A 27,146-nucleotide genomic window follows, 5' to 3' on the forward strand; every position below is an offset into this window, starting at 1 on the left:
GCCGGTTATTAGCGCGCTCATCACTGTATATAAAAAATGCGACAAGCTCGATACAACTACACGCTAACAGCAACCAAATAAAAATCCAAAGAGGGATCCGACAAGGTGATACGCTGTCACCTAAACTTTTCATATCGGCTCTAGAAAAAGCAATAAAAACCCTCGAATGGAGTGACAAAGGAATAAATATGGACGGAGAGATACTACACCACATAAGCTACGCAGACGATTTGGGACAAGTAATAATAATAATAATGTTTATTGAGAAATAACAATAAAGATTTACAAAAAATAAAAAGCATACCTAATAAGTACTAAATAAACATAAAAACCCCCTGAAGTTGAGCTACCTTGTATATATACTTATTACTCTTAGGAACCTTTTTAAGAGTGACATTCCAGCTAATATGAAGAAAAAAAAGTTTTCGACCAATGCGTGCTACCGTTGATGACCTATGGTGCAGAAACATTATCGCTCACAAAGAAAAACGCACAAAAACTAAGACTAGCGCAAAGAAGAATGGAGCGATGAATGATAGGAGTCACTCTACAAGACAGGATTAAAAACGAAGATCTACGAGCTAAGACCAAAGTCATAAACGCCATTGAAAGAAGCTGTAACTTAAAATGGAAATGAAGGACGGAAGATGGACTCACAAACTAGTTGAATGGAAACCAAGAGCCGATAATCGTAGCAGAGGAAGAGCACCAACACGATGGCAAGTCAACTTTCGAAAGACAATAAAACTGAATACAGAAAGCACAAGATAGAACACTTTGGAGACAAACAGAGGAGGCCTATGTCCAGCAGGGGATCGAGAGGGGTCAGAGCAGGGGTCTCCACGTCATCATCTCCTAAAAAAATATCGTCCGCTCCACCCACCAATCCAAATTCCGCCGTCACGAATCTTCGCACCAACCCCTACCCAAGCATCACTCCAGTGGACCACGTCATCATCGACGGTATAAGTGAACCGTCCGCCGTCCACAGCAGCAATAGTATTATAGTGTATAGAGAATAGTGTAGTCTAGGCTCCATTCATGTGCTAGTAATTCAACTCTTGCAAATAAATAATTATCCTTAGAATATATTTCTACAATATCTTGGAATCAAACTGAATTATAATTGTCAAGTATGTAGCAGCTGTGGCAATTATCTAAAAAAAAGTGTTAAAATTAATACATATGATTTAAAAATTACTAAAAATACTAAAATATAATAATCGAAAGTTTTATTTCTATAAAATAAAAAATATTAAAATAAAACTTTTATTAAGAACAAGTTTCTGGTAACGCCTTCATGGTTTCTATAATTTGCAAACCATACGAATGCTGAGGAAAGAAGGCTAGGAAAGATCTATGAATTGCATCTCAATTCCTGCCTGCTCAGCGTGGCAAAAATTCCAACGAAAACCGGGTCACGCATACTCTGTTAAGAGTAAACTAATAGAAATAAATAATAATTTTGTTTTAAAATGAAAACTAGAGACGTCTTATGTTTCAATTCATTCAGAGAGTGCCATAAACACAATATCCGGTTTCAATCTCCTAAGCTATCATCAGAGAGTGTATATGTTACAGTTCAAGTTGATTCTCAGTTAGAGTTGACTTTTCCTAGTTTGAGTCAACTCCAACTGAAACGAGCAGTAAAAGTTGATTTGAAAAATTTAAATCAGCTTTTACTAGTTGAAGTTGACTCTTCCTAACTTTTGTTAGTAAAAGTAGATTATACAATTTATACGAGTATAATCTCACGTGCATTTTTGATGAGTGTGCGTCTCTTTGTTTTGACCGTTTCAACTTAGTCCAGACGGTAACGTCGCCCCCGTTAGGTAAATTATTCTGATTCGATTTTTTTGCACAAACTTACTCAAACAAATACATCCTTATAATAAATACACAATGTCAGGCGGTACCGCGGTCGAAAAATTGTTTAACCAATTTTTGTTAACCAAATTCACAAAAATAATTCTTATCTACTCTACATCATATTATGTATAAATTTTTATTTTGTGAAAATTGTAAATAAAGATAGTACATGAAGCGTTTAAAGTGTGCCTGAAGTCATAATGTATTTTAAATGGGATTTACTTTTTCGCACTGTTTTTTAGCACACTTTCATATAATCAAATATCATTAACTTTCGCCTTGTCATGGTGATGACATGTGAGCAATAAATTACAAAATAAGTTTTAACAGTTTTGTGGTTTGACAGAAGTTTGAATTTTTAAATGTCAAAGTTCTAAAAAATTGTAAAATAGGAATGTATTCCAGTGACGAAGAGTTGCAGTTTTTTATTTGTTTTTTGGTAGATAAAATACTGAAACTGTGCGTGAAGTACTTTTTGCGCACTTAGGCGATGAATAGCCCTCCGCCCGCTCGTGCTCTAAACATCGCGTGCGTGCGCAAAAAGCATACTTCACGAACTGTTTTATAAATAACTAAGTATTTCACTCCGGACAAATTTTTTTAGATTATTTTGGTCATTCGGAGCAAAAAAGGTCTCTTGTGATTTTTCTCTAAAATTGATAGTTTTCGAGTTATATACGCGATTTAAAATTTGAAAAATGCGAAATTACCATTTTTAAGGCTTAATAACTCGGTTAAAAACTATTATTATGAAAGTCAGAAAGTCCCTAATCAAAGTTTAAAGCTCCCCCTACAAGATCCTAAAGAAATTTTTGTCATTATTTTATTATTAAGCTGTTATTTTTAATTATCAACAATGAGCGATAAAAGCGTATTGAGGCGGCCGTCAATGTGAGTGCGAGTAAGATCCTCCATTCCGACCGTCCAATGGTGCATCTCAGTCGCACTCACATTGACAGCCGCCTCAATACGCTCCTAGCGCTCATTGTTAATAATTAAAAATAACAGCTTAGTAATACAATAATGACAAATATTTCTTCAGTGCCTTGCAGGGGGTCGTTAAAATTTGATTTGGTGACTTTCTGAATTTCATAATAATAATTTTTAACTGAGTTATATTAATCCTTGAAAATGGTTATTTTCGCATTTTTCAAATTTTAAATCGCGTATAACTCGAGAACAATAAATTTTACAGAAAAATCACAAAAGGCCTCTTTTGCTCCGAATGACCCAAATTAATGATGTAAAAAAATGTCCGAAGTGAATCTTTTTTGTGAATTTGTTTAAAAAAAAATTGTTTAAACAATTTTTCGATTACGGTACCAACTGACACCCTGTGGATTCGTTATAAAGACCTCTTTTTGAGTAAGTTTGTGCAAAAAACTCGAACTGGGATAATTTACCTAACGGGGGCGACGATACAGTCTGGACTATACAGGGTGTTTCATTAATAATTGTCCATATAATAACTGGAGAAACCTTAGCACAAAATACGAAGATTTAACGTAAAACACTTAAATAAAATGTGGTTCCTTACTGAGCTACAGGGTGTTTTATCTAAAAATTTAAAAATTATTTTTGTACAGCATTTTAAAACTATTTGACGTATCCTTTTCATACTTGGTAGGTAGTATAGGTACTATACAAACTACTAAATTATGTTAAACAAAGGTTTCTGGCTGTTACCAGAGGCGTACGACGGGGGAAAGTGAATGATTGACCCTTTCCAAATTCTACGCCACTGGCGAAATTGCTATTTTAGTTCAATTTTTAGATTCTCCAACACTTTCTATGAAAATAATATACTCTTCATTCGTAACAATAAAGTCATTAGTTTTCGAGATGTTTGAAGTTAAAAATGAAACGACACGGTTATTTTGGTTAATGTATTGTGTCGCTTCATTTTTAAATTCAAATATCTCGAAAATTAATCATTTTATCGTTACAAATGAAGAGCACTATATTTATTTAAAAAGTATTGCAAAATCAAAAAATTATACTAAGCAATTTTGTCAGTGGCGTAGAATTTGGGAAGGGTCAACCAGCCACTATCCCCTATCGTACGCCTCTGGTAGTAGCTAGAAACGTTAATGTATCTTAATTTAGTAGGGTGTACAGTATCTACACTTTCTGCCAAGTAGGATAAGGATACGCCAAATAGTTTTAAAGTACTGGGTACAAATAATTTTTAAATTTTAATCATATTTCATATTTGAAATATATCATAAATTAATCAAAATAAGTGTGCCGTTTCATATTTAACTTCAAATATCTCGAAAACTAATGACTTTAGCGTTACCAATTAAGAGTATATTATTTACGTAGAAAGTATTGGAGAATCTAAAAATGGCACTAAAATAGTAATTCCTCTAGTGGCGTAGAATTTGAGAAGGGTCAACCATCCACCATCCCCTGTCGTACGCCTCTGGTGGTAGCTAGAAACGTTTGTTTATCATAATTTAGTAGGGAGTTTAGTAGTCGCACTTTTTGCCAAGTATGAAAAGAATACGTCAAATAGTTTTAAAATGCTGAGCAAAAATAATTTTTAAATTTTCTAGATAAAACACCCTGTAACTCAGTAAGGAACCACATTTTATTTAAGTGTTTTAGGTTAAATCTTCGTATTTTGCGCTAAGGTTTCTCCAGTTACTATATGGACAATTATTATTGAAACGCCCTGTAAATATCACGATTTGAACATAATATACAGTAACATTTAATTTCTAGAATCGGTTGTTTGTGTGAATCAGCTTTTACTAAATGCCATTGGGAAGAGTATACTTTAACTAGTTGGAGTCTACTTTTACTAGTAAATGTTGAATAAAAATCTTTATTTTATATTTATAATCAACTTTTACTAAAACCAGCTGTTTGAGTCAACTCGAACTAGGAAAAGTCAACTCCAACTGGAACTGTAACATATATATATATGACTTTCTCCGAATGAACTTTCTTTTTTATTCTCTTCTTATTCTTCTTATTTTTCCCTATAACCAGGGCCGTAACTACGATGTTGGGGGCCCTGGGGCAAACGTCATCTGGGGGCCCTCTACCGGGAGGTCTGGGGGTTTACCCCCAGCGGAAGGGGGGATTCCGGAAAAATGTTTGACATTTAACCCCTTGAAAACGCATTTTAATGCATTCCATGACTGAAATTTTTTGTACCTTCATATTGCTATTTTAGACCAACACAAAAAAATTTTGAAATCACCTTATTTTAAGCTAAATAATTTTGCAAGTAGGTACCATCAATATAACATCTTTTCTGTTTTCATAAAAAAGATTCTGTAATGTTAATTACATTGTTCGGCTACAATGTTCTTACATCTGTTGGCAAATCTGAAACAAAAATGTTATATGGTACGGGCGATTAAATACTCCCCTGAGGCATCCCTTCCTAGACTTGTTGTAGCTTAGCCCGAGCCCCCTCTTCCAATGGCATTTTAGGTTTTATTACGCGGAAATAACTAATTTCCTAAGGAATAATTTATATTTTTATGTTAAGGTACTAGTACACTTTAGAAGACCAAAAATAAGCATTTTTTCAAGATTTTTTTTCTCAGAACCTTTATTAAAAATTAATATAAAACCTTTTACATATTAATATCTAACTCTTAGAGAACACAAAAAATATATCTTTTTTCATTTATGTATGTACACTAATATTTTAGAGGGCGCCAAAGTCGACGCCTCGAAAAAAAGTAGTTCCGATGGCGGACAGTTAATCTCAGGATTGGAATATCAGAAACAAAAAAATTATACGGCATTTAAAAAAGGAAGGTTTCTTACGTGACAATTTACCACCATTAGTGAAAAATTCTACAAAAAAAAAAGATTTTACGGAAATTTGAAAAAAATTTGTGAAAAAATCGCCCGTTTTTATTCAGTTTTTCATGGTTAAAAAATATTTATTTTTTATTTTTTGGTCAAATTGTGGTCACGTATGAACCTTCTTCTTTGAAATGCAGTAGGATTTTTTTGTTTCGTATATCTCAATCCTGAGATTAACTGTCCGCCATCATTTTTCGAGGCCTCGACTTTTGCGCCCTCTACAATATTAGTGTACGTGCATAAATGAAAAAACATATCTGGACCTCGGAGGTAAACTACACTATGTCATTTCGAGCAACTGTGTTTAGCCTGTGTTTGCATTAAAGTTTAGTGCATTGAGAATGTTAATTAAAATCTGATATATACCATAATGGTTTGATAGACAGTACGTTTATATTTTAATGATAATATATAATCAATTTCTATAATCCAACTAATAAAATAAGTGGATTAAAAAAGCTTGTTCACAAAAAAACACCATGTCGACATAGTGTAGTTTACCTCCGACGTCCAGATATATTTTTTGTACTCTCTCTCTAATATGTAAAAAGTTTTATGTTCATTTTTATTAAAGGTTCTGAGAAAAAAATTGTTGAAAAAAATGATTATTTTTGGTCTTCTAAAGTGTACTAGTACCTTAAGGTCTCAGGGGCCCCAGCTTCGCCCAGGCCTCAGGGGCCCCTGAAAAATTAAAACTTTATGTTGAGGTCTAGGGTGCCCCTGTAAGATCTTTTTAAAATTGTGTCAGTTGAAAATATTTCGTTGGGATCGGCTTTTAAAACACATATTTTTATATTCCTCGTTAAAATTTATGCACGGCTAAAGAAAAAGCGGCCCCTGCGGGGCCCCCCTTGGCTGGGGCCCCGGGGCAATGCCCCGGTTGCCCCAATGGTAGTTACGGCCCTGCCTATAACCCATTCTAGAAATAAAAAATGATAGATTTTTACATCGGAAAAGTTATTACAGGTATCTGATAGCTCAAAGAGGGAACATAATTAATAAAAAATACGTATCGAGGTATTGTCAGATCGGTCCTATTTCTTCCTATAAGTATATACAAAGGCCAAAATTAGAAAATGTAGTTTTTACCTATAGCATTTTTTGACTATACTAGGAGAAATCTTTATATTGATAAACTATTGGATATGAACAGATGGTTAATTGAAATTCAAAGTCATCAATAATTTGCAGAGATAATTACAAAAACGATGTTTTGCGTTGTTTCATAAATGTTTATAATTTTTATAATAATCACCGTAAGTAACATGTACCTACAGATTCTCAGTATAAAAACTGCTCCTATAACCCAGTAAATGAACGGGAAATTCGGCGATACCGTGTAATTTTCAGGGGCAACTCAGAATTGCATGAAAATTTGGATTTAGGTTCTACTTACCCTCCACTTCAAAGTTGAAATTGTGCCGTTGGTTAATTTTACTTGGGGGGTGACAGTCACCCCTTCTCGGGGTGAAAAAACATACGTTCAAGATAAGACCGGAAATGGATAAATTGACTGATTTTAAGCAACTTTTGTTCTAGAGTTTTTTACCTAAGTCAGTACTTTTCGAGTTATTTGCCATTGAAAATGTTGATTTTTCGACAAAAAAAACTACGTTTTCAGACGGTTATTCGCAAATAACTCAAAAAGTAAATATTTTATCGAAAAAAATATTCTTAGCAAAAGTGTAGCTTATAAAAAACCCAAAAAATGGTGTATCAGTAAAGTCTACCAATCAAACAAAAACAAAGTTGTAGCTCATGAAATATACGTTCTTATTCGTCTAATTCCAAATCGAATATTTCAAGGTGAAATCACCGAAAAATTAAGCACTTTTCGGGAAAAACCCATTTAAACTTTTTTTAAAGTGTTTATAAAAAGCTTTGATTTAATTGTTAACAAAAGTTTTAGCATTAAAAATAAGCGAGTTACGCTCAAAATAATGTTGGCCCTCTTTTTTTTTGTAAAAAATCATGGAAATCTCGCCGTGTTTAGCTCCCCTAATGAAACTAATCGCTACCGCTTTACAGACAATTTACTTACCTATCTATTTTTTATATGATCTGTCAATCTCACCGGTTTAAAGTGTTTATTTTTGAAAGGGTTATAATTGAGAAAGCTTGAATTGGTCACTAATCAAGAGTGTATGCAAATTTTAAACAGCCATATCTTAACCAATTTTTGTCTTACGGAGAAACAAAATGAAACTACCATATTTATAATAGCAAAACCTACATTTTTTTACACTTTAAGATTTTCTTATCACTAATACTTTTTAAGTTATTTCGAAAAATTTAAATTTTTCAAAAATTTTTAGAAATTTTTTTTTTTTACTATAAAATCAAATGTTTCCAAAAATAAGCACTTCAAACCAATCAAACTTACAGATCATATAAACAATACACATAAAGTTAAAATAGATGGTAAAGCCAAACGATTAATTTCATTTAGGGTGCTAAATAGAGGGAGGTTTTCACGATTTTTTTACCAAAAAAAAAGGGGCCAACTTTTTTTTTCAGTGTAACTCGTTTATTTTTGATACTGTAAACTTTTGTAAAAAAAATATAATAAGCTTTTTTTCGATACTTTAAAAATGTTAATAAGGTTTTCCCGAAAAACGCTTCTTCCTTCGGTGATTTCGCGTTTAATTATTCGATTTGGAATTAGACGAATAAGAACGTATTTTTCATGAGCTACAACTTTGCTTCTACTCAATTTGTAGACTTTACTGGTACACTATTTGAACAATTATGTTTATATTTTTGTACAATTTAGAATTTAACTTAGGCGTTAAACGTGGCAACAATGCGTTCCATATTATTGACAGCGCCAGTGCGGGGTGGCAACTCTGTCTCTCGCGAATTGACGTGCGACGTGCAGTGCAAGGAAAAAGAAGATTTACTCTCTCTGATTTAACCTTCACAAAAGAAAAATGAAGTCATGTGCATTGTAAAAACTAAATGTTTGATTTTATGTATTCAAGTAAATTTGATTTAATAAAGTATTATTTTAACGATTACTACAGTCCATTAAATCGAAGTAACCATTTTTGGTCCTTCGAGCCGGATGTATAAAACCTATAAGCGGTATTTAAGAATAAACTTGTTGATTGCACGTGGTGAGTGGTGATGGTTCCTGATTTTAGCCAAGAAGCGGTACAGGGTACAGTGATAGCATTGATTTGAGGAGAAATAAATGTGAGTCTGTTTCCTATTTTTTACAATTCCTGATTTTCTTGGTGTAGTTTTGATTTGCACAAGTATACAGTATACCGGTGTTTAGATTTATGAATTTAATTCATGTGACTATTTGATTTGCTGATTAGGTATTTCATTAATTGGAATTTGATTGATTTACGGCATAAATAATTAATTATTGTCGTGTGAATAAGTATATTTTTTGGGATTTGTTGATTTATAGATGTATTTTTATGATTGGGCTTTTATGTAAGGTATTTTTAGTTAATACTAAGTAGATTATAACAAAGATTACAAGGTATATTTAACCTGCAATTGTTCTGGAATTTGTCTATTGTAATTGATTGCCAGTAAATACAGTTTGAGGTGCATAATTGCTCTTTATGTTCGTACAAATTTAAATATTTAATTGATATTGATAATGGGTTTTGATTTATATAAAAAGTATTTAATCCATTCTTCATTGACAATATGAGGACTTTAAAAGCAGCAGAAGTTAAGCAGTTGTACAAAAAACGAGCGTTAATTTTAAAAAGATTAAAAAGCTTCGTAGAATTTATAGAACCATTGGAATCGATTAGTGATTTAACTGAACAGAAGATTTCTGAACTAGAAATCAATGTTCAAGATATTGAAGATAGTAGAAAAGAGTTTAACTCTGTTCAGGAATCGATAGAATTAAATTGTGCTGATGATGTAATCGATGATGAGTTTGAAAAAAGAAAGAATTTTGATGATAAATACCGGAGATATATGTCAATTGCTAAATGTATCTCAAAAAAGTGGTATTTTAGTCAGGAATCAGGTGATTTTAGTTCTACAGCCAGGGTGGAACAAAGGGAAACAGTACAAGGTGCTTGTGGATTGGAAGGGATTCGATTACCTCCAATAAGACTCCCTTCATTCAATTCAGACTATTTAAGATGGTTAGAGTATAAAAATACTTATGAGGCTTTAATTCATAATAACAAAACTCTTTCAGACATTCAAAAATACCATTACCTAAAGTCAAGTTTAACGGATGAAGCTATAAGTATTATTCAGGATTTAGATTTTTCTCCACAGAATTATATGTATGCATGGGAAACTTTGTGTAACAGATACAATAATAAACGAATGTTAGTGGATAATCATATTAAAGCTCTATTTAATATTCAAAATTTAGCAAAGGAATCGGCAAGTGGTATACGAACTTTAATTGATACGGTAAAGAAACATTTATATGCACTTAAAAGTCTTGAATTGCCTACAGAACATTGGGATGCAATAATTATTCATATAATTTCATTAAAATTGGACAAAGTTACTTCTCGTGAATGGGAATTGATTAAGGGTGATAATAATATGCCCCGATTAGATGAACTCTTTGAATTTCTGAAAAAACGTGCTGATTTTTTGGAGACATTAGATTTAAATCAACAAGTTAGTCAAAATAAGTCTGATAATAGAAATAAAAACTTATCACGTTCATTGGTGGTAAATAATGCAGGAAAGAGTTGTAATTTTTGTAAACAGGATCACATGATATACAATTGTGAAAAGTTTCTCAAATTATCCATAAATGATAGGTGGGCTCAGATTAAAAAATTAAAATTATGCAGTAACTGTTTATGCATAGGCCATTTTAATTCAAAATGTCAAAGATTTGGTTGTAAAATTTGTAAACGTAAACATAGTTCCCTATTGCATGAAAACAAGCATGCGGATTCAAGTTCAATTGAAAATATAGATTTACAGCAAAAAGGTGTAGCAGACGGTGTAAGTAATGTTAGCTCGTTATTCTCAAATCAGCTGACTGATATTGAAAGTAATTTAAAACAATCTAGTAATGAGCTTTTAGCTTTGCAAAATAAAAGGGAAATTGAATCTGCTAGGAGTTTAGTCTTGTTGAGTACGGCTAATATTAAGGTTGTTGACCATTTGGGTAACTGTCATATAGCTAGAGCAATTTTGGACTCTGGGAGCCAATCTTGTTTCATTAGCGAAGAATTTTGCAAAAAATTAAATTTAAAAACAGAAAACACTAGGATTTGTGTGACAGGCATTAACAATTCTTCAACCTCCTTAAATAAAAAATGTAGGGTTCAGATTAAATCTAGATTTAATGATTTTTCGTCAATTGTTGACAGTTTAGTAGTTCCCAAGATAACAGATAATTTACCTGCATATACTTTTGATATTTATAAGTGGAACATACCATCTAATCTTGTGCTTGCTGATGAATCATTTAATGTTTATGATAAGATTGATATTTTAATAGATGCTAGTTTATTCTGGGATGTTATTTTAGATGGGCAGATTAGGCTTGGGAAAAATTTACCTATGCTTCAGAACACAGTATTTGGATATATTGTGACTGGAAAGATTTCAAATCCCTCACAAAGTGTTAAATGTCATTTCTCAGTTCAATTATCCGAAAACGATTTAGATAAACAATTACAAAGATTTTGGTCTCTTGAAGAGCCAATGGATGTACCTATAGAATCTGAAGAAGATAATTTTTGCGAAGAGCATTTTCAGAAAAATGTGTCTAGAGCAGATAATGGGCAATTTATAGTAAAGGTTCCTTGGAAGAAAGGTCCTTTAGATTTAGGTGATTCTAAACCTATGGCGATTAAAAGATTACTAAACCTTGAGAAAAGGTTTCAAAGGGATTTCAATTTTAAAAGGGATTATATTGAATTTATGAATGCATATAAGGATTTAGGTCATATGACCTTAGATAATTCAGATTCAGAGGCATCTTATTTTTTGCCGCATCATGGGGTGATTAAAAGTGAAAGTCTAACGACTAAACTAAGGGTTGTATTTGATGGGTCTTCACCATCCAGTAATGGAAGATCGCTGAATGACATTCAGTATGCTGGCCCAGCGATACAAAATGATATCATAGGAATTTTATTGCGATTTAGGGAGCATAAGGTGGCAGTGATTTCGGATATAAGTAAAATGTATAGAATGATTCTCTTGCATGCAGATGACAGGTCAATGCAAAAGATTGTATGGAGAGAAAATCCATCTGATCCAATTTTAACCTATAAATTAAACACAGTAACTTATGGTACATCGAGTGCACCATTTTTGGCAATGCGGTGTATACGACAATTAGCATTGGAGAACAAGGAAAGTTTTCCTAGGGCATGTGAAATTATTTACAGGGATATGTATGTAGACGATTTAATTACCGGATTTTCAAACGAAATTGATGCTATGGAAGTTTGTGATCAGATAGTTCAAATTTTGAGATCAGCTCATTTTGATTTACGAAAATGGACATCCAACAATGAAACTATTTTGAATCATTTTCAAGATCATTCTGATTCACTTCGTGTATTAACTCTTGGAAATTATGATTCAGTTAAAACATTAGGAGTTCAATGGTCTAGTGAATTGGATGTTTTCAGTTTTCAAGTAGATATTGTCAAGACTGATTCAATTACTAAACGTTCAATACTTTCCGTAATTTCAAAGATTTATGATCCTATGGGGCTCGCCAGTTGTTGTGTAATCATGGTGAAAATTATTATTCAGACACTTTGGTCTCTAAAGATTGATTGGGATTCAGAGGTTCCTCCAGAGTTGTGTTCTAAATGGAACCAATTCCATTCAAAACTTCCATCATTGAATGATCTGAAGGTTCCTAGATTTGTTTTAGTTGATAACCCGATTCTAATAGAGCTTCACGGTTTTAGTGATGCCTCTAAGAATGCTTATTGTGCTGTTATTTATGTCAGATGTATTGATTCAAATGGTAATATAAGTGTAAGGTTACTATGTGCTAAAACTAAGGTAGCTCCATTAAAGATTTTAACTATTCCCCGATTAGAACTGTGCGCTAGTGTGCTGCTGGTTCGATTAATGAAAACTGTTACGAAATCAGTTACATTTAAACATGATATATTTTATTGGTGTGATTCGCAGATTGTGCTGCATTGGTTACATACACCTCCAGCAAGACTGCAGGTGTTTGTCGGAAATAGAATAGCAGAGATTCAAAATGAATCTAATATAGAGCATTGGAATTATATAGCATCTGCGCAAAATCCTGCAGACGTTGGTAGTCGCGGAATTTTACCAGATCAATTACAACATTGTCAGATGTGGTTTAGTGGTCCATCATTTTTGTTGACAGATTTTGTTAAACCAAAATTTCGTGATTTGCCTACCATTAAGGAGGTTCCAGAAATAAGAAACAATGTAAAAGTTTTTACTTCTGTAAAAAATGATTTATGTTTAATTTTTGATCGATTTTCAAATTTGAATAAGTTAATTAGAACTTTTGCTTATTGTTTGAGGTTTATTTCTAATTTGAAACAGGCTTCTAGAGGTAAGAAATGTGTGGGTGTAATTTCCGCAAGTGAATATTACAACAGTAAGATGTTCTTAGTAAAATTAGCCCAAGAAGAGTGCTTTTCCAATGAGATTAACTTATTGAAAAATAATAAGTCTATTCCTTCAACAAGTAGATTGTTATCATTGACCCCCTTTGTAGATGATAAAGGTATATTAAGGGTTGGGGGACGTCTTAAAAATTCATTTTTAAATTATGAGGGAAAACATCCTATTTTGCTTAGTAAGAGTCATAGATTAAGTAGATTAATTTTCAATCAAGAACATTTAAATTTACAACATGCTGGTCCACAACTTTTGTTAGCTAGTGTGCGTCAACAATTTTGGATTATTGCAGGAATGTCCTTAGCAAAATTTACAGTTAAAAATTGCATTCGTTGTTATAGATTTAAACCAAAGGCAATAATGCCATTAATGGGACATTTACCTGAACAACGTGTTATAAGTTCAAGACCATTCTCGATTACAGGCGTCGATTATGCTGGTCCTTTTCTTTTGAAGGACAGAAAGGGAAGGGGTTGTAAAACATACAAGGCCTACATTTGTTTGTTTATATGCTTCTCAACAAAGGCAGTTCATTTAGAATTAATTAATTCATTAAGTACTGAGGCTTTTTTAGCTGGCCTTCGCAGATTTGTTTCAAGACGGGGAAAGCCATCTCATATTTACTCAGACAATGGCTCTAATTTTGTAGGAGCAAAAAGAGAATTAAACCAGCTATTTAATTATTTACAACAGATTCATGATGACATTTTGAGTGATTGTGCAGGTCAAAATATTACTTGGCATTTTATTCCGCCTAATACACCACATTTTGGTGGACTATGGGAAAGCAACATAAAGGGTGTTAAGTTTCATTTATATCGTGTGATTAAAGATACCATTTTAACTTATGATGAATTTTTAACATTTCTTGTGCAAGTTGAAGCTACATTAAACTCCCGCCCACTCTATGCACTTTCATCCGATCCTAATGATTATAATCCTTTGACCCCTTCACATTTTTTGATTGGAACTACATTAAATACTGTACCAGACCCACTCTTTGACCATGATGTGAAGATTAATCAATTATCAAGGTTCCAATTGATTCAAAAATTACTGCAAGGATTTTGGAAGCAATGGTATAAACTATATTTAACTCAACTTCAGCAACGCAGAAAATGGAAAACCACTGAAGCTCAACTTAAGATTGGCGATTTAGTATTACTGAAGCACGACAATATTCCACCTTGTAAATGGCAGTTAGGTAGAGTTGATGAAATTCATCCAGGTGAAGACAATGTAGTGCGAGTTGCAACGATTAAAACTGCTCACGGAACTTTTAAAAGAGGTGTTTCAAAACTATGTCCACTACCTTTAGCAGAAACTGTTTACTAAACTGTAAGACGGTATAATTTAAATTGACTATTATTTAGTTTATGTTTGAACGCTTGTTACCGTTCAAAGGCGGGCAGGATGAACAATTATGTTTATATTTTTGTACAATTTAGAATTTAACTTAGGCGTTAAACGTGGCAACAATGCGTTCCATATTATTGACAGCGCCAGTGCGGGGTGGCAACTCTGTCTCTCGCGAATTGACGTGCGACGTGCAGTGCAAGGAAAAAGAAGATTTACTCTCTCTGATTTAACCTTCACAAAAGAAAAATGAAGTCATGTGCATTGTAAAAACTAAATGTTTGATTTTTGTGTATTCAAGTAAATTTGATTTAATAAAGTATTATTTTAATGATTACTACAGTCCATTAAATCGAAGTAACCACTATTTTTTCGTTTTTTTATAGGCTACACTTTTGCTAAAAATATTTTTTTCGATAAAATATTTACTTTTTGAGTTATTTGGGAAAAACGGTCTGAAAACGTAGTTTTTTTGTCGAAAAATCAACATTTTAAATCGCGAATAACTCGAAAAGTATTGACTTACATAAAAAACTTTATAGAACAAAAGGTGCGTAAAATAAGTAAATTTATCCATTTTCGGCCTTATTTTAAACACGCGTTTTTCACCCCCCGAGAAGGAGTAAATGTCACCCCCAAGTAAAAGCAACCAACGGCACAAATTCAACTTTGAAGTGGAGGGTAAGTAGAACCAAAATGTTCAATGTGTTTTAAAAGTATCAATTTTTTTCGAATCCTGAGAAAGCTAATAAGTATTTTTGAAAAATTTAAACGCAGAATGAAATATTGCATTATAACTGAGTGTCGAAAGTCCATGAAAACTTCTGTAATGTTTATCTTAATAAGTTACAGGGGTGAAAATAAAAGAGAAAATTTAGTGTGATTTTTAATTGCAAATATTTCACTTAAAAGAAACTTTTTATTTATTCTAAGGGACATGTGGCCCTGGATAATAACGTAAACTTTCGTTCTGCGTTTACATTTTTCAAGAATACTTATTAGTTATCGCAGGATTCGAAAAAAATGAATAAATTTAAAACACATTGAAAATTTTGACGAGCGACATTTTGCGCCTTTCCCCTTAAATGATAAGATACCTAAAATATTTTTTTCACCTATATCTTTTCATTATACTCCTATCTCATAATAAAAAAAAATAATACAGTTCATGCTACTATTTGCTTTAGTAAATAATTATTAATAAAATAAAATACTTTTTAAATAAAAGCTCTTACCTCGCAGATAAGACTAGTGTCAATATCAATAAAATCAAAAGCAGTAAATTTAAACTTCCATTGCAAAATTTGCCTTGAAAAAATTTGAATCTGTAATGTTAACAATAATAACAAATATTAGGTTTGAATTAATAAATACTAAAACTAAAAATACTAAACTAATTTAGATATAACCTTCAGGCTTTGTCCACACGGGCGATTTTTTACGGCGCCGTAAAGCGCTGGTTTCCTCGAAAGCGGTGCCGACAACCTCCGATCGTCCCACTGCGATGAATGACATCATAAAAAACTGTACCATGCAAAATAATAGCGTTGGTTTCCAAGGATGCATTGGAAGCCACCGCTTACTGAGCTTGCACATTCCATTGCCCCAGTGAAGAACCTTGAATTTTTCACCGTAATCTGACGTAATTCATCGCAGTGCTACGATCGCTGTTTGTCGGTGCCGCTTTCGAGGAAACCCAGGCTTAAGAGCTGTAAAAATAAGCGCGAAAATGGGTCCCACGCTGGGAATAGTAGATGGCCAGACTGAGCTGTAAAATATCGCGCAGCAACATCGAACCAGCCCGAACCGGTCCATCTTTGGCGTCGTGTCACAAACGAAGGGACGAATTCATTTTATTGGCCGTCGCGTTGAGCGTGGTCAGACAAGCCTGTTTGACTGCGAGCTACATTTTCGTTAAACAATTATTAACTAAACCAATTTCGCCGGAATTATTTTGTTGTCAAATTTTAAAATTTTACTTATACATAATTATCAGTAATAAGGGGATGGGTACGTATTTTCGGCTGCAATGATATTTAAATGGGGATTCATTTTTTTCGAATCCTGAGAAAACTAATAAGTATTTTTGAAAAATTTAAACGCAGAATGAAAGATTACGTTCTTACCGAGGGCCAAAAGTGCCTGAAAACTTCTTTAATGTTTATTTTAATAAGTTACGGGGGTGAAAATCTAAGAGAAAATGTAGGGTGATTTTTAATTTCAAATATCTTAATCAAAAGAAACTTTTTATTCATTCTAAGGGACTTTCGGCCCTCGGTAATAAAGTAATCTTTCATTCTGCGTTTAAATTTTTCAAAAATATTTATTAGTTTTCCCAGGATTCGAAAAAATGATTACATTTAAAATACATTGAAAACTTTGACAGCCGTCAAAATGTTCCTTTCCTCTTATTCATGAAATTATTTTACTTTTTGAATTATCACCAGTCCTATAAACAGGAATCTGGGCGTTATACCTAGTTACAGAGGCGTGCGGTCCATGGAAGCGGGGGAAGCACCGCTTCCCTATACTTCGATAAAACAAAATATATTATTAACTAATATTTAATTATCTAAAAATTTTCCCTACTCCCAGTAATGTACATTTTATTACCTAGGCAATAGGCATTGAAAAATATTAAAAATTAATCGCATAGGAAGGAACTCAATATGCACACAATTCAACTATTCGCTCCTCCCCTGACAGAAGCGCATCTCAAAATCGCCGCTTGTCATGCAGTTGTCCCGTTTAAAAATTGGTGAGGGTTCAATGACCGTACCCACTAGTCGCGCGAATTTTGGTACCCTGGAAGCGATCGTTCGAGCGCCTTTCAAAAGTGGGATGCTCTGGCTGTTACTGCTACTAATGTCGGCAACAGAGCAACATATATTTGATAATATTCTACAACAAATGTATTTTCACTTTTAAAATTTTAACGAATTAAAATTTGTAGAATAATTATATATAATCTTAATATTTCTAATTATAATTCATCAAAATTTCCCACAGAGAAATTTATTTCACTACGATTAAATAATGAAAATATGTTGATATGCCAGCTTTGCATTAGAAGTTAAGTGTTGTTTATGAAACAACTGACATTAGTGATAAAGATATAGGTACTCAGAAATCTGGGTATTTCTTTATAACTACTGGTTTAAACAAGTTCCTGTGTGAAGTGTCCAAGTTGTGTGAATTACTACTAACTATCCCAGTCACAAGTGCATCAGTTGAACGAAGTTTTTCAGTATTAAAATGCATTAAAAGTTTTACAAGAAATTCAACAAGCGAAGACAGACTTTACAAGTCCATTGAAAAAGACTTCATTCAACAATTATCAGAAGTTGATAGGAGAATAGAGCTCAAGTATAAATAAGTGTCATATTGTTGAAAGTTGTGTGTTGTGGAAAATGCCTCGGAATTAAAAAAAAAATTAAATAAATCTCTTTTTAGGAAACGAAACCCGGAGCGAGGACTTAAGGCCCGAGCAAGCAATACAGACCAATGATAGGTCACTAGTCACTAGAAATAGCGGCAATAGAGTGCCTCACGCATTGATCGGGATAGGATTTAGTGTGTGACTCCTTGTACCCATAGTCTAAGAGCTAGTGAACCCTCCGACTAACGGTCGTCCTGTAAGGCTAAAAATTTTTCTAGTGATAATTCATAGCACACCAAGGCTAAAAACCATGACCTGGCAGGCCTCAGCGGTGCACGTGTATCTACCAGGTGAATCGAAAAGTGCAAATTTAGGTGGTAAAATAAACTTTCTCCTGTAAGGTTTAAATTTAAGTATGTGTTTGAGTAAGTCATTTAGAAGAAATGTGTACAATGACAGGCGATTCTGAAGAGCATAAGACCTTGCCAGGCGATGGGAAAGATTAGGGGTTTTTCCTAAAATTGTTCTTTTTTCATCGAACAAATTTTTTTTAGGTTTTTTGAATCATTTCAAACAGAAAACGTCTTTAGTGATTTTTCTCTTAAGTTGATAGTTTTTGTTATATGAGCGATTGAAAATTTTGAAAATAGAGAAATCGGCCATTTTTAACCCTAAATCGGACATTTATCTAAAAATTTCAATGTTGCCAAGGTACGTAGATATTCCTTAAACATTGATTGATGAAATCCCGAAGAGTTTTTTGCAATGAAATATCGAAAACCCCTTTGTTTTTTTAATTGCTAATCCAGCGTGTGCGACACTGTACTATAAGTGAGGACGTTTGAGTTTGCATAAATTCATTATCTCGAGAATGGGCAAATTTCAAGAGAAATCCTCAGACAGGTCGATTTTTATTTTTGAATTAGGCTTTTTTGCCATATATATAATACTAGTGACGTCATCCATCTGGGCGTGATGACGTAATCGATGATTTTTTTAAATAAGAGTAGGGGTTGTGTGATAGCTCATTTGAAAGGTTATTTAATTCTCTATTCAGTAATATAAACATTAACATAATTATTTATACAGGGTGTACAAAAAAAAATTTTTCTTCTATTTGTCAAATTTAATCAAAGTTAATTTAATAAAAAAAAATTTGTGTACACCCTGTATAAATAATTATGTTAATGTTAATATTAGTGAATAGAAAATTCAATAACCTTTCAAATGAGCTATCACACAACCCCTACTCTCATTTAAAAAAATCTAACTTAAATAAAATAAAAATCTACCTATCTGAGGATTTCTCTTAAAATTTGCCTATTCTCGAGATAATGAATTTATGCAACTCAAACGTCCTCACTTATACTACAGTGTCGCACCTGCTTGATTAGCAATTAAAAAACAAAGGGGTTTTCGATACTTTATTGCAAAAAACTCTTCGGGATTTCATCAATAAATGTTTAAAGAATATCTACGTATCTTGGAAACATTGAAATTTTTAGATAAATGTCCGATTTAGGGTTAAAAATGGCCGATTTCGCAATTTTCAAAATTTTCAATCGCTTATATAACAAAAACTGTTAACTTAAGAGAAAAATCACTGAAGACGTTTTCTGTTTGGAATGATTCAAAAAAGCTAAAAAAAATTTGTTCGATGCAAAAAGAATAATTTTAGGAAAAATCCCTAATCTTTCCCCTCGCCTGGCAAGGTCTTATGCTCTTCAGAATCGCCTGTCATTGTACACATTTCTTCTGCATGACTTACTCAAACACATACTTAAATTTAAACCTTACAGGAGACAGTTTATTTTACCCCCTAAATTTGCACTTTTCCATTCACCTGGTAGATACACGTGCACCACTGAGGCCTGCCAGGTCATGGTTTTTAGCCTTGGTGTGCTATGAATTATCACTAGAAAAATTTCTAGCCTTACAGGACGACCGTTAGTCGGAGGGTTTGTTGGATATAGATAAATAAATTAAATATTTTTATAGCAGTGCCATCTACTGGCCGCTTTACTATTTACTGTATAGTGTGTTGCTTTCAACGTTTGTTTAACAAGTAGTCCTTAAAATACAGCCATTGGGTAAACAACGTTTTATTTGTTCCTTAAATCTCCCATTTTTGTTCCTCAACTCTACAATTTACGAACAGGTTATGGGCTCAAACGATTAAGTGGAAGATTTTCTGGTCGTTCAAATCAAAACAGTGTGTGTTCATTCGATAAAAAGTTAGTTAGTCGGTTTGTTGGTTAACAACGTGGTTATTAACAGTATCGAAAATGGCGGTGAATTATCTTACAAGTGTGCCGCGTTTAACCGGTAGAGATAACTACCAGGACTGGTCGTTCGCGGTTGAGAATGTCTTTGTTCTAGAAGGACTAACAAAGTGTATTCAGGGAACTGAACAAGACACAACGCTTGTTGCCAAAGCCAAAGCTAAGTTAATATTGACTTTGGATCCATCCATATATTTGCATGTGAAAGAAGCTGAAACGGCGAAAGATGTATGGGATAAGCTGAAAAAGTTATTCGAAGACTCAGGTTTTTCGAGGAAAATAGGATTGCTTCGAACACTCATATCACTAAGGTTGGAAAATTGCAGTTCCATGGAATCCTATGTGAATCAGGTGATCGAAACTGCACAGAAGTTGAATAGGACTGGTTTCCAAATTGATGACATGTGGTTGGGATCGCTTCTCCTAGCGGGACTTCCGGAACAGTATACTCCAATGTTACTGGCAATTGAACATTCGGGGATATCTATTACCACTGATGTAATCAAATCTAAATTGCTAGATATGCAGATAGACAGCACTAACAGTGAAAAGCAGACAGCTTTTATGTCAAAGTCGAGTGAAGTTAGCACTAAGCATGTCAAAAAAGTTAACAAGAAAAACATAACCTGCTTCCGGTGTAAACAAAAAGGTCATTATATGAATAAGTGCCCTAGTGCTAATAATAATGCGTTTAGTGCAACATTCTTAAGTGGAAACTTTAAATCTACAGATTTTTATGTCGATTCTGGATGCAGCACGCATCTTACAGCGAGAAAAGATTGGTTGACAAATATCCGAGATGCAAGTTCGTCCAATATAACTGTGGCTAACAGTGAAAGTTTGGAAGTGAAATGTGCTGGTGATATGATGGTAACCACAATTGTCGATAAAAAGAGATTAGAGGTAAGCATCAATAATATATTATATGTTCCTGATCTGACGACAAATCTTTTATCTGTTTCTCAATTGATTAAAAATGGAAATGAAGTTATATTTGAAAATGCAGGTTGCAAAATATACAATAAAAATGGAATTATTGCAACAGCTGAATTGATAGATGGTGTTTATAAATTGAATACTGAATGTATTTCAGATCGTAAAAATTGTTTATTTGTAACTGGGGATACCTGGCACAGACGTTTCGGTCATCTAAATAGCCTATATCTAAATAAAATGAAAGATGGAATAGTAGATGGACTGAATGTGACTGGGAAAATTGATATTAACAAGCAAAACTGTATAGTTTGTTGTGAGGGGAAACAAACGAGATTACCGTTTCCAGAAAAAGGTCACAGGGCCAGTAGTTTATTACAGCTTATTCACAGCGATGTATGCGGGCCCATGGAAAACAAATCATTAGGTGGCTCTAAATATTTTGTTACTTTCCAAGATGATTTTAGTAAAATGGTATTCATTTATTTTATTAAAACAAAAAGTGAAGTTTTTAATTGTTTTAAAAATTTTAAAAGTATGGCAGAAAACCAGAAGGGTGTCCATATAAAAACTTTGCGAAGTGACAATGGTGGAGAGTTTTGTTCAAAAGAATTTGAAGATTATTTAACTGTAAATGGTATTATACATCAAAAAACGAATCCCTACACTCCTGAACAAAATGGTGTAGCCGAACGTTTAAATCGGACAATCATAGAAAAGGCAAAATGTCTGTTGTTTGATGCTAATCTTGAAAAAATGTTTTGGGCTGAAGCTGTAAACACAGCTGTTTATCTAAAAAATAGATCGCTGGCTTCCGGCTTAAAGAAAACACCATTTGAAATGTGGACAGATAGCAAACCTGACGTTAGTGGTCTTAGAATATTTGGCAGCAAGGTGATGGTACATGTTCCAAAAGAAAAAAGATCAAAATGGGAGAAAAAGGCTATTCTGCACATTTTAGTAGGATACTCTGAGACTACGAAAGGATACAGGGTGTATAATCCGACCACTAAAGAAATAATAGTAAGTAGAGACGTACAAATTATGGAAGACACAAAAAGGTGTGATGTGATTCATGTTGATTTAGAAGGTGAACATGGGGCAAAAGAAATGTTAGATTCAGTGGGAGATAATAATACATCATGTCAGGATCAGAATCATCAGGTTGAAGAGAACACATCGACTGATGAAATTGTTGAGAACAATGATCCCGATTATGTATGTGACTTGCCGAATTTGCCAGTGGATGAAATCAGGAGATCAACAAGAATACCTAAGCCAAAAAGGTTTGATGAGTTTGTGACTTATTTGTGCTCGGATAGTGACTCTGATCCGGTTAGTGTCGAGGATGCCATGTCTAGACCAGATAGTAACTTATGGTTAGGGGCTATGACAGAAGAACTGCAGTCTTTCGAGGATAACTCAGCATGGGAAGTGGTTGATGTTCCTGAAGATGGTTGTGTAGTGAAGTGTAAGTGGGTATACAAGAAAAAGGTTGATAACTCAGGTAAAGTGAAATATCGTGCAAGACTGGTAGCAAAAGGTTACACTCAAAAATTTGGTGTTGATTATAATGAAACCTTTTCTCCAGTAATAAGGCATTCTACATTAAGACTTTTATTTGCTTTGTCAGCAAATTTGAATTTGGATATTTTTCATCTTGATGTTGCGACGGCTTTTTTAAATGGTGATTTAAAAGAAAAAGTTTTTATGACAGTACCTGAAGGTTTAGAAATTGAAAATAATAAAGTATTAAGGCTAAAGAAAGCCATATATGGTTTAAAACAGTCAGCTCGGTCTTGGTATGAAAAAGTTGATAATTTCTTAATTAATCTAGGTTATAAGAAATCTGATTATGAGCCATGTCTATACATAAAGATGAAAAATAATCTAAAAACCATTATCTCTGTTTATGTTGATGATTTTTTTATTTTTTCTAATGATTCAGATGAATCAGATAATTTAAAGTTGAAATTAAATGAATGTTTCAGAATTAAAGATTTGGGAGAAATTAAGAATTGTTTAGGTATGAGAGTAACTCATAATAAAGAGAATGGTGTTATAACTTTAGATCAAAAATCCTATATTGAACAGTTGTTAAAAAGGTTCAATATGGAGGATTCGAAAGAGGTTTCTACCCCAATGGAAATTAGTTTAAATTTGAATAGAGACGATAATGCATTTGCTCAAGTGCCTTATCAGAATTTAATAGGTGGTCTTATGTATTTGTCAGTTTTGACAAGACCAGACATTTCATATCCTGTAAGTTATCTCAGTCAATTTAATAATTATCATTCAGAAACGCATTGGAAGCATGTAAAACGAATATTAAAATATTTAAAGGCTACAAAAGACTATGGTTTAACTTTTTCAAAAAATGATAATTATTTGAAAGGCTATGTAGATGCCAGTTGGGGGAGTAATTCTCATGACAGAAAATCTTATACGGGCTTCTATTTTCAGTTTTCTGGTGGACCTATTGTCTGGGAAAGCAGAAAACAGAATAGTGTTTCTCTGTCAAGCACAGAAGCGGAATACATAGCAGTATCAGAAGCTGCTAAAGAGGCTATTTTTTTAAAAAATTTGTTGTATGAGATGTTGGGTATTGATGAAATCGTTATACTATATAATGATAATATGGGAGCTCATAAATTAGCAATAAATCCTGTATTGAATAGAAGGACGAAACACATTGATATCCGATATCATTTTGTCAAAGAAGCTGTAAACAAAGGTTTGATAAAGCTGGAATATTTGGACACAGCTAACATGCCAGCTGATCTCTTGACAAAAAGCTTGAGTTCTGTGAAACATAATAAGTTTTTGAAAGAGATTGGTTTAGTTAAGATAGTGTAATAAACATTTGATAAATGTTATTTTCTTAATTTGTTTATCTAGTGGGAGTGTTGGATATAGATAAATAAATTAAATATTTTTATAGCAGTGCCATCTACTGGCCGCTTTACTATTTACTGTATAGTGTGTTGCTTTCAACGTTTGTTTAACAAGTAGTCCTTAAAATACAGCCATTGGGTAAACAACGTTTTATTTGTTCCTTAAATCTCCCATTTTTGTTCCTCAACTCTACAATTTACGAACAGGGTTCACTAGCTCTTAGACTACCAGGACGTCTCACATAAGCACTTTGCTGATATAGCGCATCAGAGGGTTATCAGGTGGGAAGTGGCTCGACCCTCGGCCCTTAGAAAATATTTTTATATCCTTATTGAATCGCTTCCCCTTTATAAAAAGTCACCTCACGCCACTGCCTAGTTATCATAATATTGAAAGTACCTATGTATGAATGAGTTTAAAACAGTTACGAGAATTAAAAAAATTATTTACATCTATTCCTGTTTTCATTTTCCACAGTATGTTAGTGGTTTTGCTTTACAATTTTCCCCTTGGCATGGTCTCTGCTTTTCACGTTTTTCCATTGAGTGTCTTTTCCCATCAAATCGTACGTCCATAAAATTTTTTAATAATAATAATAACGTTTTCATTTTTTGAAAATGCTGGACACGATGACCTTTATTTGGCGCCTAGACTAAAACTCTGTATTTATATCTCGCGATACACGCCGTAATTTACATCCACGTGTGGCCATGCTTTTTACAGCGCTTACTGCCGCGTAATTTTACGGCGCTTACTGCTCTTACGGCGCCGTAAAAAATCGCCCGAGTGGCCAAAGCCTTAGATGTAAATACATAATGTGAATACAAGAAACCATAAATCATAGCAATATCGATGTGTAGAACGGTTCACCAAGATGCAAATTTACTTTGTTGATGTCTTCTTCTTCTCCACATTAAGACGAGAACCAAAGTTCTATCGAAGCAAGGTGCAATTTGGTGTTGAAATAAGTAGTAGTAGACCGTGAAATTAAGTAATTTTGTTTTACTTTGAAGCATATATCTACACTTTTTTTGTACGATTTTGTAATACAACAAATTACTAACCTTAGCTTTGACAACTTTGTTATGTTTAAATACGAATTGATTTACAGATAGCTGTCTTTTACAGGGAATCTTACCAAAAACGGGAAAATAACGTTTCAACTATTTTTAACAGACAAATTTTACGAGATAATTTATGGGTTTATATTATATACCCAATTCACTATTAACTCACAGAGGCTCCTTGATAACCAATGACCACAGGGAAGGTACTTCCGGAACGGAAGAAATCAAACATAGAATAATTCTTGCAAACAAGTGCTATATTGGGCTGCGTAAACACTTGAAGACTATAAACTAGAAGCCAGAAAACATAAATAACAATATACAAAACTGTTATACTGCCAGTACTGACATATATGGATCGGAAACATGGATCATCTCCAAGGCAGAAAAAACCTCTTGCTCAATTTGAACGAAGAATTCTGAGAGGAATAATTTGGTCTCTGTGAAATCGGTTTTTAGAAGAAGATATACCACAAATACAAATAGATATCTGGTAGTAAAGACGCGATATCTCTCATGAAAATAGGAAGACTAAGATGAGAAGGACATCTAGCCATATCGCTGCAGAACAATTCGCCTAGAAGAATCCTCATGCCAGAGTCAGTGGGAAGAAACCTGAGAGGTAGACCAAAACTTCGATGGAAGGATGGTGTAAATGAAGATGCTAGCAAAAGAGGTGCAGCAAGCTAGCAATGGTTGGAAAGGTATATGACTCACTGACGAAAAAGGCTCTACTAAAGGGCTGTGAGCCCTTTAAGGGGAACGGAGCACAATGCAAAATTTTGACGCATGTCAAAATTTTCAATCTGTTTTAAATGTACCTATTCATTTTTTTTCGAATCCTGAGAAAACTAATAAGTATTTATGAAAAATTTAAACGCAGAATGAAAGACTACTTTATTACCAAGGGCCGAAAGTCCCTTAGAATAAATAAAAAGTTTATTTTAAATGAAATATTTGCAATTAAAAATCACACTAAATTTTCTCTTTTATTTTCACCCATGTAACTTATTAAAATAAACATTATAGAAGTTTTCAGGGACTTTCGGCCCTTGGTAATATCTAATGTAATCTTTCATTCTGCGTTTAATTTTTTCAAAAATATTTATTAGTTTTATCAGGTTTCGAAAAAAATGAATACATTTAAACACATTGTTTGACATGCGTCAAAATTTTGCATTTTGTTCTGTTCCACTTAAGGAAGGGAGAGAGAGAAATAGGAGTAGAACATTAAGAACAATGAGATAATCTACAAAATAGTAATGACAAAATCTTCGGCAACTCACCTCTTTTGATATAGTTAAATCATATTTGTTGTGAATATTAAATAAAATATCACCAGTTAGATTTACCTAAAAATATTACAAAAAGGATAAATATTTATACAAAGAGCGAATAACACAAAATTTAGCTTTACTCGCACCTCATATTTGGTATAGCTGCACAGGACGCAAATTGCGATGACATCCCAGATTTTCAAAGGTAGCATCACTAGCAGTAGTGTGTTATAGTTAAAGATTGAACTGCTATCGATATCATCAGTAAAATTTCCAATAAACTTATGAACATGGTTAACAAATTCTACAAACGTGACGCCAATAATCAGCAACAACTGCAGGGAAAAGTGAGAATTGATATTTTTACCAACAGTGCACAACTGGTAGTGTAACTTCCTAATATTCTTCAGTTTGACTATTAATCGGGATGCAGCGTTGTCCCTGGATGGCAACGTCATTTTCCTTACTTCATTGTTTATCAAAGTAAATCTTTGTCTTAATAAATAGGCGCACGATACAAATACACACTGTTCCCATGACTTGATTGATATTACTAAGCAGACTATCCAACGAAATATTGGGTCGTTCGAAATAAGTAACTTCGTCGTTCTGATATCAGCAGTGATGTAGATCTCTGACACAAATCTTAGCAAAAAAATAGTCACTG

General features: G+C 33.3%; 1 protein-coding gene across 1 annotated transcript; it reads right to left on the bottom strand.

Annotated features, from left to right (window-relative positions):
• LOC126886232 (uncharacterized) lies at positions 1–27,146 on the bottom strand. The gene is made up of 4 exons (XM_050653096.1): positions 26,626–27,146; positions 26,489–26,554; positions 15,882–15,971; positions 1–1,157 (listed from the first exon to the last, which is right to left on the bottom strand). The coding sequence occupies exons 1-4, from the start codon at positions 26,935–26,937 to the stop codon at positions 1,095–1,097; spliced, it is 531 nt and encodes a 176-aa protein (XP_050509053.1). The 5' UTR covers positions 26,938–27,146; the 3' UTR covers positions 1–1,094.

Source organism: Diabrotica virgifera, chromosome 6 (assembly GCF_917563875.1).
Source record: "Diabrotica virgifera virgifera chromosome 6, PGI_DIABVI_V3a".
Classification (NCBI taxonomy): domain Eukaryota; kingdom Metazoa; phylum Arthropoda; class Insecta; order Coleoptera; family Chrysomelidae; genus Diabrotica; species Diabrotica virgifera.